The sequence below is a fragment of the Stegastes partitus genome, unplaced genomic scaffold (assembly GCF_000690725.1).
Source record: "Stegastes partitus isolate 25-593 unplaced genomic scaffold, Stegastes_partitus-1.0.2 Scaffold384, whole genome shotgun sequence".
Taxonomy (NCBI): Eukaryota; Metazoa; Chordata; class Actinopteri; family Pomacentridae; genus Stegastes; species Stegastes partitus.
The window spans coordinates 339,678-356,405 of record NW_007578115.1 but is presented as its reverse complement, the minus strand read 5'-3'; the positions used below and the strand labels follow the sequence as shown (position 1 = coordinate 356,405).

At 41.2% G+C, this 16,728-nt stretch overlaps 1 protein-coding gene across 2 annotated transcripts in view; it reads right to left on the bottom strand.

Annotated features, from left to right (window-relative positions):
• Positions 1 to 12,897, bottom strand: part of LOC103359623 (plectin-like) — a 118,497-nt gene extending 105,600 nt beyond the window's left edge. For both annotated transcript variants that reach the window (XM_008285061.1, XM_008285063.1), the window contains exon 1: positions 12,807 to 12,897. In XM_008285061.1, coding sequence (XP_008283283.1) covers positions 12,807 to 12,897 — 91 coding nt within the window. The remainder of the gene's footprint in view (positions 1 to 12,806) is intronic.
• Between the last annotated feature and the right edge of the window lie 3,831 nt (positions 12,898 to 16,728).

Here is a 16,728-nt window from a genome sequence, read left to right as displayed (position 1 = left end):
TTTGTCTTGTATTCTGTGTTAAATGCTTGGTCTACAGAATGTCAAAGTAACATTCACACGAATACCAGAACCCGAGGTCTGCCAGCAGAAGACTGTATTGAAATGAGACGATCAATTATATGCACTTCACCTGTTAGTGGGAGGGTAATTTAAATGTCCTTGAACTGTTGTTTACTTTGGATTCTGCAAGACTGTAGTGCCCATAATATTATTTTTGACCCAATTATTAATTCATGAAATAATAACAAATCTGGCAGATAATAACTATTAAACATCCACCTCCTTAATTTTACTATCACAGGGACTTTCTACTGTTACTGAACTTTTCCTTGCACCAATCAATGACTTGTATCAGCTCTAGTCCATACATACTGCTGTTGTTTTTCTCCAGTCAGTATGAGTACAAATTGGTTCCTATTGTTTTCTAAGTATCATGTCACTGAATTGGCAGAAACAGCAGCTTTGAAGGCCAAACATGAAACGTCTCCACCAGGAATTGTGAGGCCCACCGTGACAACAGGCCTGCCGTCTCACCTTACACATGTCGCTTCATTGAGACAAACTGCTGCTTCGCGTGAAACCAACCACGAGTATAATCAATGCTAAGCGAGACTTCACCCCTCGTCTCCCTCCTCTTAATTTCTGTTTACAATCTCCTATTTGTCTCACTATCATTCCAGTATTTTGACTCTCTGCTTCCTCCTCTCCCACACTCTGTGAGAGCCTCATCATCTTTTTCTGTCTTCACTGTGCATGACAGGGAGTTTCTGCCCGAGGCGCCACAGTGGCTACTGGCCGTAATGCTCCACTCCCAGGGTGGGTGGTGGGACTTGCCCTGCGTGTCTGACAGATTTATATCGATTCTTCCAGAGACCTTTCAGCCTTCCCAAAATTGACACCAATGAGTCTGTCTCTATTCTGCTACTGACTCTAGCAGCCTGCTGCTTCCTACTGCAAGTCAAGGGGAACCCATGTAGTTTGGCAACTATCTTTAAGATGCCTTAAAGAACCCCAAGTATAAAGTGATGGAGTTCTGTCTCGTGACTAGAGGAGAATGTATCTCTAACTATTCTGCCTGTAACAGCAACAGTGTACATTTCAGTACATTGTTCATCTGACTGAAGTCTCCAGCTAAAGGGGCTAGCCTGTGGAGCTAGTTTGACGTAGTTGCTACACTCGTTATTGCAAATTCCTGCAGAGTCACCTGATGCACACTGGCCCATGTACGATAATCTAGAAAGCAGAGGCTCTAAAACTGTGAATACAATTTTCCAAACCTTAAACCTCCCCCAGAATACATCTTTGTAGTATTACACTGCTATACATTTGGTCCTAATAATCTAGAAAAACCCAATGATCACACCATTTCTTTCCTTTCATGTGTACAGTGAGCTTGAGAGAGACTCAAGTGTCCAAGCTCCATGTGCCCAGATACTGTAAGTCTGTTATCAAGTCTTTTATCAGTATATGCAGCCAGTGTACAGCTTTCATAGGAATGAATGGGGTGTCATTTTTGACCATGTTTTCCTGACCCATGCATGTGCCTGACAGATAGACACCATCTGAGAAATATTAAGAGAGAAAGAATTGGGGATTCAACCCCATAAATGGAAGAAGTGTGGATGAGGAAAAGGCTGTTAGCTGACATTGTATAATGCCACTGTTCTCAGCAGGTAATTCTACAACATATTGTAGGATTAGGCTTTGTAGATTTGGCTCACATTAGTTAATAAATCACTCATTAGCTCAAATTTGCCACTGTCATTTGGCTATACAGGATATTTGATCTGAATGCGTGCAAACTCCTTTGGATCGTACCCCTGGTGAAAATACCCTGAATACTTATGTTTATTTCTTTCTCTCTCTCTTTTTTTTTTTTTTTTACAGCCTTCAAAGGGCTCTGTGAAATCTCTGTAATTAGAAACTCCCAAATGCCAAACTGTAATACTGTGCACTTGCAAATCATTTCAAAAGGAGCAGTAATGCTGGCTGAATCACAACTTTGAGCACAGCACACGTCAACTGGTTGGGTAAATGTACTGTCACATCATTGTCATGACCATCTCTCCTGGCCTTCAGCAGTGAATTCATGGTATGAATGTAAAGGCCAAAGATAAATTATGTAAACTGGAGGTCATGGCATTCCCCCTTTCCCACCCCCCTTGTAAACGTCTACAGCTCTGCTATACATCAACCGCAGTCCTTCCTCAACTATGATAACAGCTGTAACAACCTAGTGAGAAGGAGGTAAAATATTACACACAGAGGTGATTCCACTAAATGCACTTTTCAAACATTTCAAAACCCAACCTTGACCAGACTAGCAGTTGTTTGAGAGCAACTAGAGTCCAACAACAGAGCTAAGCCGTGTCAAAGTGCAGCTCCAGCACCACAGGAAGGCCAGAATTACCAGGGATTTCAACTTTGAGATAAGAAAACAAACAACACGCAGTTTTTTCCAGGATTGCAGTTTGACCTGTGGTCCAAGAGGGCGCGGGCACACCCCTCAGGGACCCAGTGGTCAAAGGGACACACAAAACCAGAGGTCTTGTTTAGTTTTACATCATTTGAGAAGCATCTTTATCTATGAAACTATCTATGAAATCATGCCTTTTAAGTAGCACTGGTTTGTCTAACCCCTTTCGGATGAAACGGTCGCGTCTTGCTTACCATTTAGGGTAGTTTTTAACTGCATCTCCCGTCAAAGCCGAAGAGAATATGACTGTGGAAGGGAATTTGGTGCTGCTAACAAGCTTTATTCCCCCATCTTTGGTATCTTAAACCAAAAGAGATTAAGTGAACTGCTAACAGAGTAGAATGTTACAAGTTATTCCTTGTGGCATGTTTGCGGCCCTGGTGGGAGTGTGTGTGTACATGTGGAAGGAGCAGCGAGAAACTTATTGTGCAGTGTTGTTGTGTGTGCACGTGGGGCGCATTCCCCCCACTGTCAGCTGTGTGGGGTGACCTGCTGTGACATTCCTGGCCCGTGCGGTGGCTGTCATACCGGCCGGCTCCAGTTGCTCCGAATGCCACCAGGCCAGCAATAAACTCATTGCCTTTCAGTGTCAGGAAATGACAGGGTTGACTGAGAAATAGACGGTCACACTCGTGAAAGCTTGCTCACACACATCATTACCTGCTAATACATATCACCACGCGTCGGATCATGTGCGAAGAGGTATTTCTATTATTACTCTCTTTGAACGTAGTGACCTCGAAGACTATTTGGCAATAAAGCGGAAATTTCCCACTTACTCCAGCTTCCAGTAGAATCTGGACAGCGTTCAATGTGAATAAAATTACTCTAGCTATCAAAAAGTTCTTGTCTTCCGTCAACAGAGCGCTCCTTCACAGCGGACACAGAGATTTCTATTAATCCCAGACACAGCGAAACAGATGGTAGTTAAATTACTACACAAGTGAGTTGAAAAGCAAGACTGCTGTTGGTTTTCACTTCATTTTGCCCTTATTTGTCTGCTTCATTACAGTCTGTCTATGTAAATTGGTCACTGTTTACAGTGACAAGATGTAAAAAAAAAAAAAAAAGGGACTGGCATGCTCGACTCTCTGTCACCATTTCCAAAATAAAGACGCACAATAGAATTTAATTCAAGGTCAATCTCAGTACTTGAAGAAGTACAACAAGTGGGCTAAAAAAGACATTTGTTAAACAATATGCCTCTTCAATTCTTAGCTACCAAATTTTACAGCAGCACTGGCAGGAAAATGCCAAAAAAAAACTTTAATTCAGAAAGCCATCTGGAAAAGGCTTTTCTAAACTCAATGCAAGTAGAGACACAATTGATATAAATGAATACGGAGCTTAAAGGTGCTCGCTGGCAGAGTTTTTCTTCAACTGACAGAGCCGGGCGAGCTGTTTCTGTCTTTACACTAAACCGTGTAAATCACCTGCTAGCCCTGGGGTTTTATTTTGAGTATGAATAAAACAGATATAAAGTGCCTAACTGTTTTTTTTGAAGGGTTTAAAAGCATAGAGTCCTTTAAATATCTGTCTCTTTCACACTTATGTGTAAATGATGTGTCTTTGTGCATGAGTTTTACAGATCATATCAGAGGGGAGGGCTGGGAAATGTGGGGGAGGGATTGTAACTCCCTGCTCAGGAGGTGGTGACTGTGACCTTTCCACCTACAGGAGTAAGTTGTGGCAAGGTGTGCATGTGTGTCTGATGTAGTACTGTATGTCAGGATGTTTATGTTTTCCCAGTTAACTTTTTCACAGCTCACTAAAGCCTTGAAGCTACAATCCCAGACTAATATTAGACTTAATAAAGCATCGCGGCCCAGCCCAGCAGTACAAAGCAGTGGAAACACAGAGAGTCTTTGTGTCAGACACAACCCAGGTGTAGGAACCTCAATATTTTCCACACAAATGTGTTTACCACACTCCTTTTTTCCCTCTCGAGCCACAAAGCCATGTGTTTCAGCCCTTGTAAAAATCAGGGAGTAACTTTAAACGCTGAAATACCACAGTGCTCCCTTTTTTGTGTAAAAAGAGCAGCAGTAAGGCTGCTGTGCTGTACAGCCCTGGTAAGCTGTGGACTGAAGGTATAATGAGCTGACAGCTGCCACTCAATCTGCTGGTTAAGCACAACTCATGCCATTCGAAAAGCAAACAAGATGACAGATTAAGTAGGATCATCTGTACAGTTGGAAGCAAACATTACTGTCTATGGGACTGCATGGAGCAGATACACATCTGTCTGACTCAGAAGAAACATCAGAAGAATTCAGTTTAACAGAGGAGGAAACAAAAACGATGAAGGTGCACATTACGCACGTCCAACCGAGGCTGGACCCAGATGCAGAACAAAAAACTGCATACAAAGGAAAAAAGGCCAAGTCGCCTGGAACGCTGACATTTTCAAGTTCGCAAAATGTTTTATTGATAGAACGTTTCAACCTACAAGGTCGCCATCACCGCTTCACCACGCCTTCCTTTCTCCCTTCGCTCTTTCAAGAAACAAAAGAGATGATCAGGCGATGCGAAAAAAACATTGATTATCTCAAACCATTTTAGAAGGTTAAATCAAAGACCGACAGACTCAAAGTGTTGGTAGAAACTTTGATTGCACTGAAAACGGTTCATGAAGAGCTACAGCAAGTTCAGGGGGCCAAAGATGATCCAGGATATACATCTGTAAGCAAGGAGGGATGTTCCCAAGAGACAGTTATGGTAGTAATTGTCATGTAATTCTCTCTTCCTGTTAATTTTAGCTAACCAAGGCAGTTTTATAAATGCTGTATCGCCTTAAAACTCATATTTACTCCTCATCTGACTTGGTTTTACAGATGTTGCTGTGTTACCAGATCTCATTAATAAAGTGGTAAATGTGGTTTGTAAGTTTATTAAACAGGGATTACCTTTAAAACTGATTACCTACTTTCAGTAAGCAGAAACCCAGAGGTCCCATTTCTTCAATTACTAAAAAACCTAAATAAAATTGAATGGGAATCAGATTTAGTCATTGCCTTCTGTATACAGTATTTCATATGTTGCAGTATGCATGCAGCAGGTAGTGTACACCTCAGCATCCAACCCCCCTGCCTGTCTCTTCCCTTTTATTCACCTCCTCTCTCTTTCTTTCTCTCTCTCTCTCCACTCATACACTAACAGTCATAAAACACCAGAGATTCAGGCATTAAAGAACAGCAGCTTCTGTTCTGCAGAACCATTGGGTGTTTGACAGGAAGGCCAACAGATTTGAGGAACATCCCTCTGGAGCTTCTTTCTCTCCCATAAAAGGCCCTAAAGTAATCCCAATCCCAGAGTCTTTGCTTATCAAGCCCTGCCCCAGAGTAACCTCTGACCTGAGCTATGTGTCACTGCTGATCTGTCCCAGGCAGCAGGATGCTGACACACATGAAAACAATAAAATAACCAAAAAAAGAACAGGAACTGTGTTTTTGGCAACACAACTCTAGCAGTTCTTACAGCACAGCAGCCTGACTACAGGGACATCCAGACCCACATGCTGCACAGAGACACACCCTGCACGAGCTCAATGTGGTGCTTCATTTCAGAGGATCTGACGGAAATACAGTAACAGAAAAGTTCCATTACCTAAACTTTCCTTTTTGGTTTGCATGGCGGGTAACTGGCAGCTTTAAAAGCTCTAAAAGGGCACCATTTGGCTGCACTGCAATTAAGAGGAAAGTCCTAAAATGTCACGCAATTGTATACAGACACACTCACTTGCCAAATCCACAGATTTTCTACCAACGGCCTATTTTCCATGAGCGCTTCACCTGGCACTGGCATCAGTGTATGGCTGACCTCAATATGAATTCCACACTACACTGTGTTTGTAGTAGTAGTGGCCAGAGACGGTTCCAACAAAAGGACAGTTCTCTGCAGCTGGAGACGGAAAATAAACACACGTATTGAAATGATTTACTGGCAGTAGTAAAGGCCATTTATAACCGTGAATTTTTAGGTTCCTTGACACTGTGTCATGTACAACTTTTTTAAACATTATTAATGATTTTACAAAATGTAAACAAGCTATCGCACTGAAGTAGTACTCAAGGTAAATACTACACCTGCTCAACATTAGCATGCTAACAATATGGCTGCCACGAGTTTTTAATCGTTTATTCTATCAACTATTTAACTGATTAGTCGATATATTTAAATGGTTAATTTTACAACAAAAGAAAATGGCCATTTAATTTAAATTATTTTTATATTTGGCAAACTGTTTACATGACAAAGGATTCAGAACTGACTTGTTGTGCAACTTCCATCAAACAAAAATACTTTCAATAAACACCTATTTTATAAGTTAGTAGCGCAACTTCCGAAGGAATCAAAGGAATTCAGAAGTTTCTATAAAAGCTGTTATTAAAGTAAAGAAGTTATACCTGTGTATTAAATATTGTACAATATGGACATGATGGATATTTCACAAGCACAGAGCAGCTGAAGTAACTTCTTTACTCCTTATTGTGTGATTTTTTTTTCTCTGACTTTGGTAGCATCTTTGAATTTTAATAAAAAATACAACGGCATTCTCAGAACAGACGTCATTAAGTCATGAGTTAAGTCAGTATTTTAGTGGTGTCGAGCAGCAGCTTGGATGTGACTGCTGGTTAGCATGCGCTTAGTGAGCCACATTGCAATCACTACATCCAACTTCTTCCATTGTTTGACAAAGAAACATATGCAAAATCAAACAACTTTGTTGGGAATTCAGGTTGTCTTCATATTTGGCACATGTGAGCACAGATAGCAGGAGAGAAGCAAACAGATGTAAAGTTCTTCTGTGCTGAATAGCGCCTGTTTGTTTGCTCTGTAGGTGCTCATGTATTGTGCGGTGCAGCTGTGTTAGCTCCTAAAAGTTTGCACAAACCACCTCTTTGTTTTGTGGTAATGTAAACGACTCCCAACACTTTTGAAGTTTGGTTTTTGGAAACTTTGACACTGAACTGAATGTGAGTCTGGTCCAATTGTCTAAAACTGTAGATCTGATAACTGGAGGCAAAAACAACTAACATGACACAACAATTAGGTACTAATATAGAAGAATATCTGTTATAATAAATGAATGCACAGTATTTTCCTATCTTACACGACCAGCTCTGCAATCATACAACTGTTTTGACGACATGAACGTTTGTAAGTCACAAATGTATGAATCTTTTCCATCTTTCCCATCCATCCAGCTTGACATAAGCGCAGCATTAGTAGAGCTTCACGGAGCAGCTAGTGCGCCTGTAGCCCCTCGCAGAGATAAAACCTGACAGTTAGCGGAGATGCAAATCCACCACACAAGAGGGAGAGATAAACTCTCTACTCTCGAGGCGGAGAACACCAAACCAAACGCTGTACGGCAACAAGACATGCTGGATGTGAGGAGGAGATGACTCACCTCCTATTCTTTCTTACTGTTAATGTCCTATTGCTCGTAGAGCTCCAGAAATGAGCTGATTAATTATTTTGACAATCTCTTAATTGGTTTGAGTATTGACTCCAGCTTCTTGAAATTGAATATCGTCTCCTTTTGTCTATTTAACATATTCTAGGTTGTAGACAAACATGCCATTTGGGGTTTTGGGAAACATTTATGGATTTGGCAAGAAACTAATCTACAAATTAATCAACTAACCCTACCGTAACTGCTGTTTCATGTCCAGGCTGTGTAATAGTTGATGGATGCAAAAAAAATAACACAGGAAAGACAAATAGTGAGCTGTACTTTTTGGACTTTTTACTTATTTTTTTCTTGAAAAAAAAAATTCAATGAGTGATAAAAGCCCCCCTACATGCACAAGAAAAGTACGTGACAAGTACTGTCATAAATTTGACAACACGCTGAAACAGAAAGATAACAAGAAAACACATAAAGCGACACTCTTGGCCTCATATATCGACCCAATATGAGTACATCTACATGCAGTTTTTGCAGGTTCAGTACATTTGTCAGGGTTCACTTCAGCACCTATTGTTCTCTCTGACACCTTAACATTTCTTAACCAGTCGACACAAGAAATACGCGGGAACTAGTGGCAGAAGAACAGCTGTAAATTTTGTAGATATCTGTCACCACTCTGGAAGCTAACAAAACGTTTCTAACTTGTATAATTTTTCATAACAGCAGCACAAGGAATGAGAAAACCTCACTGTCATCAAGTCCTGACCACTCACAAGTCAGCGTGTGTGGGAAAAAAGAAACCCCAACAAATACCCAGTGGCTTTCTAACACACCCAGTACTCATATTTAAAATCGTCACCCTAATACGCATGCATATATATACACACACTCACACACACTTAGTTGGCACTTGGCTTTTTAAAGAGTTCATTCATCACAAATGTATGTGACAAACTACTTCCCACACTACTTCTCACCTCACACAGTTACACATACTGAAAATAGAATCCACTGCAGTCATTCATAAAGATAGCTGCGTCCGTATTGGTCTGTAAGGTATGCTGTTGATCACAATTGTTCATTATGACTTTCATGGAAAAAATAAAGATTGATCTTCGTGGTTTTTATTCTTGTCAGACGCTGCGGTTTCTTCGCTGCACATCAAAGCTACCCTTTGCTTAATAATTCACAAATGTTTGATTTTTTGGGTTGTTTTTTTTTTCAGCCAAGCCAAGAAGAAAGTGGAATTTAAATTACCCTCAGCAGACAATCAAGCCTGCCAAAAATAACCGTTTAATTGGCTGACTGAACAGTCCTGCAGCTATATTTAGGGGTTATTTTAAGCCCTGCAGGGCATAGGACAGGGCCTTGCAGGACACACACTGGGGCAAAATATGGATGCCAGCCGTAGCTGCGCACCTTCAGTAGTCGGCCCAACGTGAACAGGGCAATCCCCCGCTCAGGCGGCCCAGTAACATCGGCATCAGCTGCTAGCACAAATTGCATTAGAGGACAGTGGGAAGACGGCCAAGCCTTTACCGTCCAGCCGGCTACAATTTAGAGTAGGCAATGAGACAGCAGTGAGTAACATTAGAAAGAGCAGACTGACTGATTGACTGTAATCGTATTTTAACCCATCTGGAAAATATTCCCCAATATCAAAACCAGCATGATATTTATGTTCTAGTTTGGTTGCTACCATTAGGAAATTAGCACCACTTTATTACAGGAAGACTTATTAGTATCGTATGAGCAACAAATTAGAGCAGATCTGGCCTTTACACTGCTTTAGTCAGCTATTAGATTTTTTAAATATTTTAAAAATTACCCCCTCCCCCCCCCAATTAAAAATAAAAAATAAAAAAACATAGTAAAAGAATTTATTTAGAAAGATGCAATCCAATCCAGCATCAACAGACCCATGTGTAAAGACAGCAGAAACACACAGCCTCTGGATCAAGTGGGCCACATGCACCAGTTAGAATGGCAGCCAATCATCTCCAGTCGCTGAGCCGGAGCCAGAAAATGATGTAGCGGCTTGTTGTGAACATTACACTAACTGCTAACGTGCTCCCAGTGACAAAGCTAGAAACATGATGTTTAGCAGGTACTGTCTTAGGACCGCCAGCCGAAACATACAGACGCCGCAGGAAGAGCTAAGGACCAAATAAAAAATAACATTCATCACTTTACTGTATAAATAAAGATACATACTAAAACAGTGACACCACAGAAAAAAAAATCCTGGACAATCAGTAATGTTTAAAATGGCATTTAAAGGAACTCTAGAAACACCAATTAAGCCAATGAGTCTTTCTACCTACAACAAAGAGCAGTCTGACAGCACCCAGGTAGGCACATATCTACACCTGGAAGCTGTGTGGTGTATCTATCTAGAAGGCATCAGTGATTACACAGGCAAATCATTTCTTTGCATGGCACCATGTAGAAGATACCACGAGACGGCTTTTTAAAAAAGCTTTTACATAATATCAACCGGTAGTTGTAACCTGTCGAGTCCGTAGCCATGCCAATGTATTGGCAGCAGCTATTAGAGAGTCCATTTTAAAATAGATGACTCCAGTTCCCACAGTGTAAGAAATATCCACCCTAAGATGTCTTTTTGATGCATTATGCTGGTCCTGCCAGACATTGTTCTACCAACCCTCTGCATCCAAAACCCGCCGGCGAGTTTGAAAGCCTTGTTGTCTTTACAAAGCCACCAAAATGACATCATTTATCACAGGCAGAAAATGCAAAAACAGTGAGAATCATAGGATTTTGAAGTTGAATGCCCTCAGTTTGTGTTTCAAAATAAAACCGGGTCAGTATGTGGAGAGTATGAACAAGGACAGGATTTTAGGACAGTGTGGGTTTTTTTTCCTCGAGGATAAAGATGAGTATCTGAGCAACGCGGAGACACTCATACCGCTGCATACCTTGAGAATGTTTAGAGACCAAATAATTTCCATTATCAAGGTTTAGTAGGTGTATTCACAAAGCAGTAACACTGCATACAGATCATAATGACATACACTTCAGAACAAGGACCATGCCTTTACAAGCCTCCTAAAGCTTTGCATGTTCTACAGAGAGGTATCTAACCTTATCCAAGTTAGCAAAAATATGCATATGAAACATATTCTGAAAAAAATGAGAGGAAGAATCTGACAAAGCCAGGCTGCTCTCCCATTGGCTGTGTCATCAGTGTGCCTTAATAAGGAGAGCAGGACCTCAGTGGAGCACAGACGTTGTCGAGGAAGGAACACAGAGGAACGTCTGGAACATAAACACCTGCCACAGAGACGGTTCCTGCAACTCATTACCCCCAAGTACAGACACAACACTACAAACACAGAGATATGACACACGCATACAAACAGAGCCATGCATTCTTGTCATGCATGCATTCTGATGCTGCTGTTATCGAATTAAATTGTTGATAAGACCAGCTGTTACCCTTCTCCCATTCTGTGGCATTAACACTGTATTTTGAAAGCATGTTATTATCAGTCTTTCACTCCTTCAACAATACTGCTGCCAAAGCCTCTATAAACTCCACCACAATTCGACTTGATAACAATATGCACCTCCAGTTTTGTGAACTTCCTGCTAAAAAAAATACATCCACGAAAAGGCCAGAAGAAGGTGCCAATGCCAAGTTCTGTTTATATTATACAGACATGTATCAAAATGGTGATTGTTTATAGATGTAAAAAATGTCACACAAAGCAGCATTTTAAAAAAGGTATGAAATGTCTATTCAAAAAGACCTGCTGACGGAAAAAAAAAAACATGCAAACATGCTGATACACAGAAAAAGAAGCATTGGTGATTCAGCACAAGCCCAGCCGCCAGATTCTCACAACAAGACAGAGAGAGAGAGAGAGAGGGGGGAAAAAAAAAAAGAAAACTGGGGCAATATTTATAGAGAAGCTCTCCCTCTTCCTGATGATCTGGCGGAACGGGACAGATGAAACATGCAGCGGGAAAAACATCTAGTGCAAAGGAAATGTGAAGGACTCCAAACGCATGAGGCAGTGACAGGAATGAGACCGAAACAAAACTCTGAAATGAAAGTATCGGGGAGGGTGGGGGGGGTGAGGGATGCTGCTGGCATTAAGAAAATGAAATGTGAAAGTGAGATGTGTTGCTGCGACAGATGACTCCTCTATGGATGTGTGTTTTCTCTTCGCCTTGTAGAACTAACTCCTTTAAATCTCCATCTTTCTCTGCTTCACTCGTGTGCTACATGAAGATTTCCAAAAAAAGGAAACTATGTAGGATAATCCAGGGAAGGCATGCCGAGCTGCACACTTGAGGAGATAAAGGGATAAAACGGGATAAAAAAAATTTTTGAGAGGAAAAGCACGAGCTCCCTGCGGGGTATTAATGAATTTCACCGTTGTCTCAGCAGCACCTGTTAATGTCCTCTGTTGTGGCTGGATACGGGATAACAATCAGCGCAGCGGTCAGACTTAAACTAAAGCCCTCCGCCTAATCAAGGTCAGAGGTCAGCGGGGCAGCCTGGCTGTTACGGTCACATATCAAAGCGAGGCACTCCTGTAAATCCACTGGACTCTTGCAACACACGGTCAGAGAGGCAGCGTGGAAGACTGACAGCCAACATGTGCGCCAATCAATAAACCACTCAGCAGTCAAGTGATGCAGCAAACACGACTGCTGCTCTGTTCCACAGACAAACGCACACACACACAAACAAGAGCGGTCAAAAGCAAAGCAAGGTGCATATGCAAACAGTCACGTGTTTGCACCTGTGCAGAGTCAATAATACCAAAAATAGACAAATGAGTTAGACCCTCCCAGCCCCACACATGCAAAGACATCCCTTCCATCATCTCATGTAGTCGTGTGTCAGCTGTCATCACTCTAACGTGAGCGCGGGGCTCCCACCTTTATACTTCTCTCTGACGTTTTCATAAGCCTGGATGAAGTCCTGCTCCTCGGCATTGGGAGGCAGGTAGGCAGGTTCGTACATTGCCATGCCGCCGTTCTCTTCCTCCTCTTCTTCTCTGTTTTAGGTCAGCTTTTGTTCCTTCTGTGTGTCTGGATGGTGTGTGAGGCAGCCTGTGCTGTCCTCTGTCTGCTCTCTCAGCTGTGTGTGAACCCTCCACAGCTCTCAACTTCATTCCACAGCCCAGCGCCCCACCTCCTCCCCCCCAACACACACACACACTCCCACCCCTCTTCTCTTCCATACCCTCCCATAGCCTGGCTCAGAAATACTAATATAAATGTCAGGCCCCTCCTCTTAAAGATACACAGACGGGAGCAGCAGACACACACACACACACTCCCAGTGTCCTGCTTGCCAAGCACAAGCGCAGCAGCAAGGAAAGCAGAGCAGCAGCATGAGGCTCTCTGGTAAGGCTTCAACTGAACTAGGCTGAAATGGATGGCAAGCAGATTGTACAAGCACAGATTCAGAATTTTACTACCAGAAGTATGTTACATACTCTTTTGAGTAACCACATGAAATAGTCAGGACTTCAATCATTATTCATCATAAATCTACAGTTCAGACAATAAGTTATCATCACGAAAGTGTTGATCCACAACATAAGTAGGTATTAGACAGGTTATTATGTCCATGTACAAGCATAGAAAATGAAACTAGAATAACAGCTTATAGAGAGATTGACATAAAAAGTTGTTTTTCATCTAATAGTGTTCAATATCTCAACAGTGAAACTTCAATGTCAGCTCAGAGTATATAATTAGATGTCAGCGTCTAATGGTGACAAGTTTTCTACAGAAACTGGTGAAGTCTGTGTCAAGGAAATTCAGAGATTCAAAACACATTAAACATGTCAGAAAATAATTGCGGAATACATGTGAAAAGACTGTGGACTATGTAATGCTCAATTGTGGAGTTTTTCATCATTTCTGTCTTTTGGGTGGACCAAAGATCGTGGCTCAATGACACACTGGAGCCATGCTTTGAATGACACATCCCCTAAAAACACTGTAACATTATGAAAAGTAGAGCACTTTAAGATCAGTGGTTCTTGTACTTAGTTGCGAGTTAATGCACCGACAACAGCCTACAGTCCTCTAGCTAATTTTCCCTTTGTCCAGCAAATGCATCTCCCTGGGGGCTAGAATTTGCAGCATAGCATGGTCTTCCTGTTTAATAATCTAATTTAATAATGACGAGTACAAGAATGGAGACTGACTTTGTAAAGAGCCACATTGATGGAGAGCTGAGGATCACCTCTGCTGTGGCCGTTTTACTCCAGGTAGTCTTACAAACTTCCGTCTGACGTTGAAACAGATAGTCTGCCGCTGCAGGTAAATGGGGCTAAACTGACTCCATTCCCAGCCTCCATGCTCCCATCCCATCGACATCTAGTGCCATCGTTGGCAATACATGTTTGCTAATGAGTTTAAGTTGCCTTGTGTGACTAGTGTGTTTTTGTTTTTTACAATACATAACTTTCAAACGCTTACTTCTGGTGCACATTTGTGATTCCATTTGTAACCCATTTGGTTTGGGTAAAACAAACTCAAGTGTGAAAATGATCAATCAGCAACAATAGTCAATTTTCTTAATCAGATTCATTTGGTGGAAGAGAGCTAAAGTCATGAGGTGCTTCTTATGGTTATAATGTCTTATTAAATTAATATTATGTTGAATTAGTTGGGTATTAATATGTAATACATTCAATAAATGTCTGTTCAAATTTAGTTTTTTATTTTATTTTTTTTTCTTTATTTCATGGGTATAGGATATTCAGTATTTAAAGTCTATTCAAGAAGTGTGCCTATTAAAGAGCACTTTAATATTTATGGCCAGTCACCATAATACTTAACAACATTGTCTCACATTTGCAGATGCATCACATAATGCAGTGTGTGAATTTGGAGTAAAAGTCCATACATTGTTAGGCTTGAAGATAAAACGTGAGAAACCGCATCAGACACATATTATTAGTACTTCAGAAAAAATCGCAGGTGCAGGCAGGAATTTTGTGCTAACATTATTTCTTTTATATATCTAACATGTCTTGAGTAAGGGGGGCTGCTGTCCTTTTAACCTCAGCTCAGTGTTGATGGTTTGGGACACAAGCACAGTTCATTTCTCACTTCTTATACAGCTTCACTTTATGCCGTCTGGTTTAACAGTGTCACTGCTGCTAGTCACTATTTCTCACTGGTGATGGTAGTCAGCTAGAGTCAACAGATGTCTATGTACAGAGCCCGGCAGGCGTCATGGTAAAAAATAATACCAGGTGAACTTCATATAGCCCTACAAGATAAGATGTGAACTACAAGCAGGTGAAATCCTTTATTAATAACATCTGCAATGTAAGAAGCTCAAATAAATGTTAAGTTATCATTTAATACTTTTGAGAATAGCTCTGTGCCACATGTTCTGATCACACAAATCCATATGTATGGTTTAGCAAGCTCTAAGTGCACATCAGTTTCCATAGTTCATCTGTTCATAAAGATTCCCACATCAACACTTTTCGTATTGATCAAAATGCGGTGTGTGCTGACACCATCATTTGTAAATTCAATACAGGCAAGTTTACCTCTGAGCAGTAGTTTCACAGGTTTCCAGGTTTTAAGTTGCTCTACTTTCATAAAAATATCCATATTATATAATATAAGCCTTCAAAACAATTTGGCTTTGAGTTCCTGCACCACATGCATCCTAAGTTGTGTGTAAATGGAAATTTGTCTGTCAATGAAATAACATTAGGCACCACATTGTGTCACTTTAATATCAATAAAGATGCTGCAGAACCTTTGCTAATTTCTTTAAATGAAACCAGGGGGAGTTCTCCATCACTCCTTATCAATTAAAAGATGCTGAGGGGTTCTATTTTCATGTTCTCGGATGTATAGTTTAATCACATTTGAAAAGGAAGCAGCCAACTGCTACAGGACATAATCTCATAACAAAGAAGAGGTCCGCCCTGTTTGTGCCTCGGTAACACACTCCAGCTGGTAGCTGTGGTGTTTTGGCCAGTGTCTGAGAAAGTTGATGCCTGCAGCGCGATGAATACATTCAAAAGGGAGTTGCAGTGCAGATATGCCCTTGACATCCACTGGGAAACAGCGACGGTTGGGGCAACCACTGAATATTCAACGAATGCCGTGACCGGCCGAGCCGATGACAGTCTGCTGTACGCGTCGCCACTACACTGGTCATTTTAATTAAAGCTCGCTGGTTGACTGTTGTGTCAATATATAATAAAGTCACAAGGCGCATTGATTCATGTCAGTGCAGGCTGTGGCATTAAAGATAATTAATACGAGTGACGTTGGCAAACACTGATATGATGAAGTCAACGAACAGAGATATACTGTGCAAAGATAATGGATTAAGCTGCTAGAATCTAAGAATAATGTCCTGTTGAGCAGTTTTATGATGGCACAGCTCATAAAAAGGACGAGGAAAGTGAAGACTATATCATCCCTGCACTATTCCAACACTCATTTGTGTAGGAGTCTGTTGTAGAAAAACAGTAGAGATCTAATGTAGGAAAAGGGAAATCGTTGCAGCTCAGCCTGACTATCAGACATTTCTTTGGCTTAAGCCGAACTGACATCAGCCAGGACACTTTCCTGAAAGGAAACACGATAAGTCCAGTCCAAACTCCCTGTTGTTGCTGCTGCTGCAGAAGTGTGTCTATATCTTTATGCTCACTCGAAGTGGAAATTTCACTAGCAGAGACAGAGTCTCTCAGATACTGAATGTTACTGTATGATACTATAATGTTTTCTTTAAGTTAAGACAAATTTCACTGCAGCGTGTTCTTTCTCATGTCACTATCTCGATCAGATTACAATATCCATCCATCCA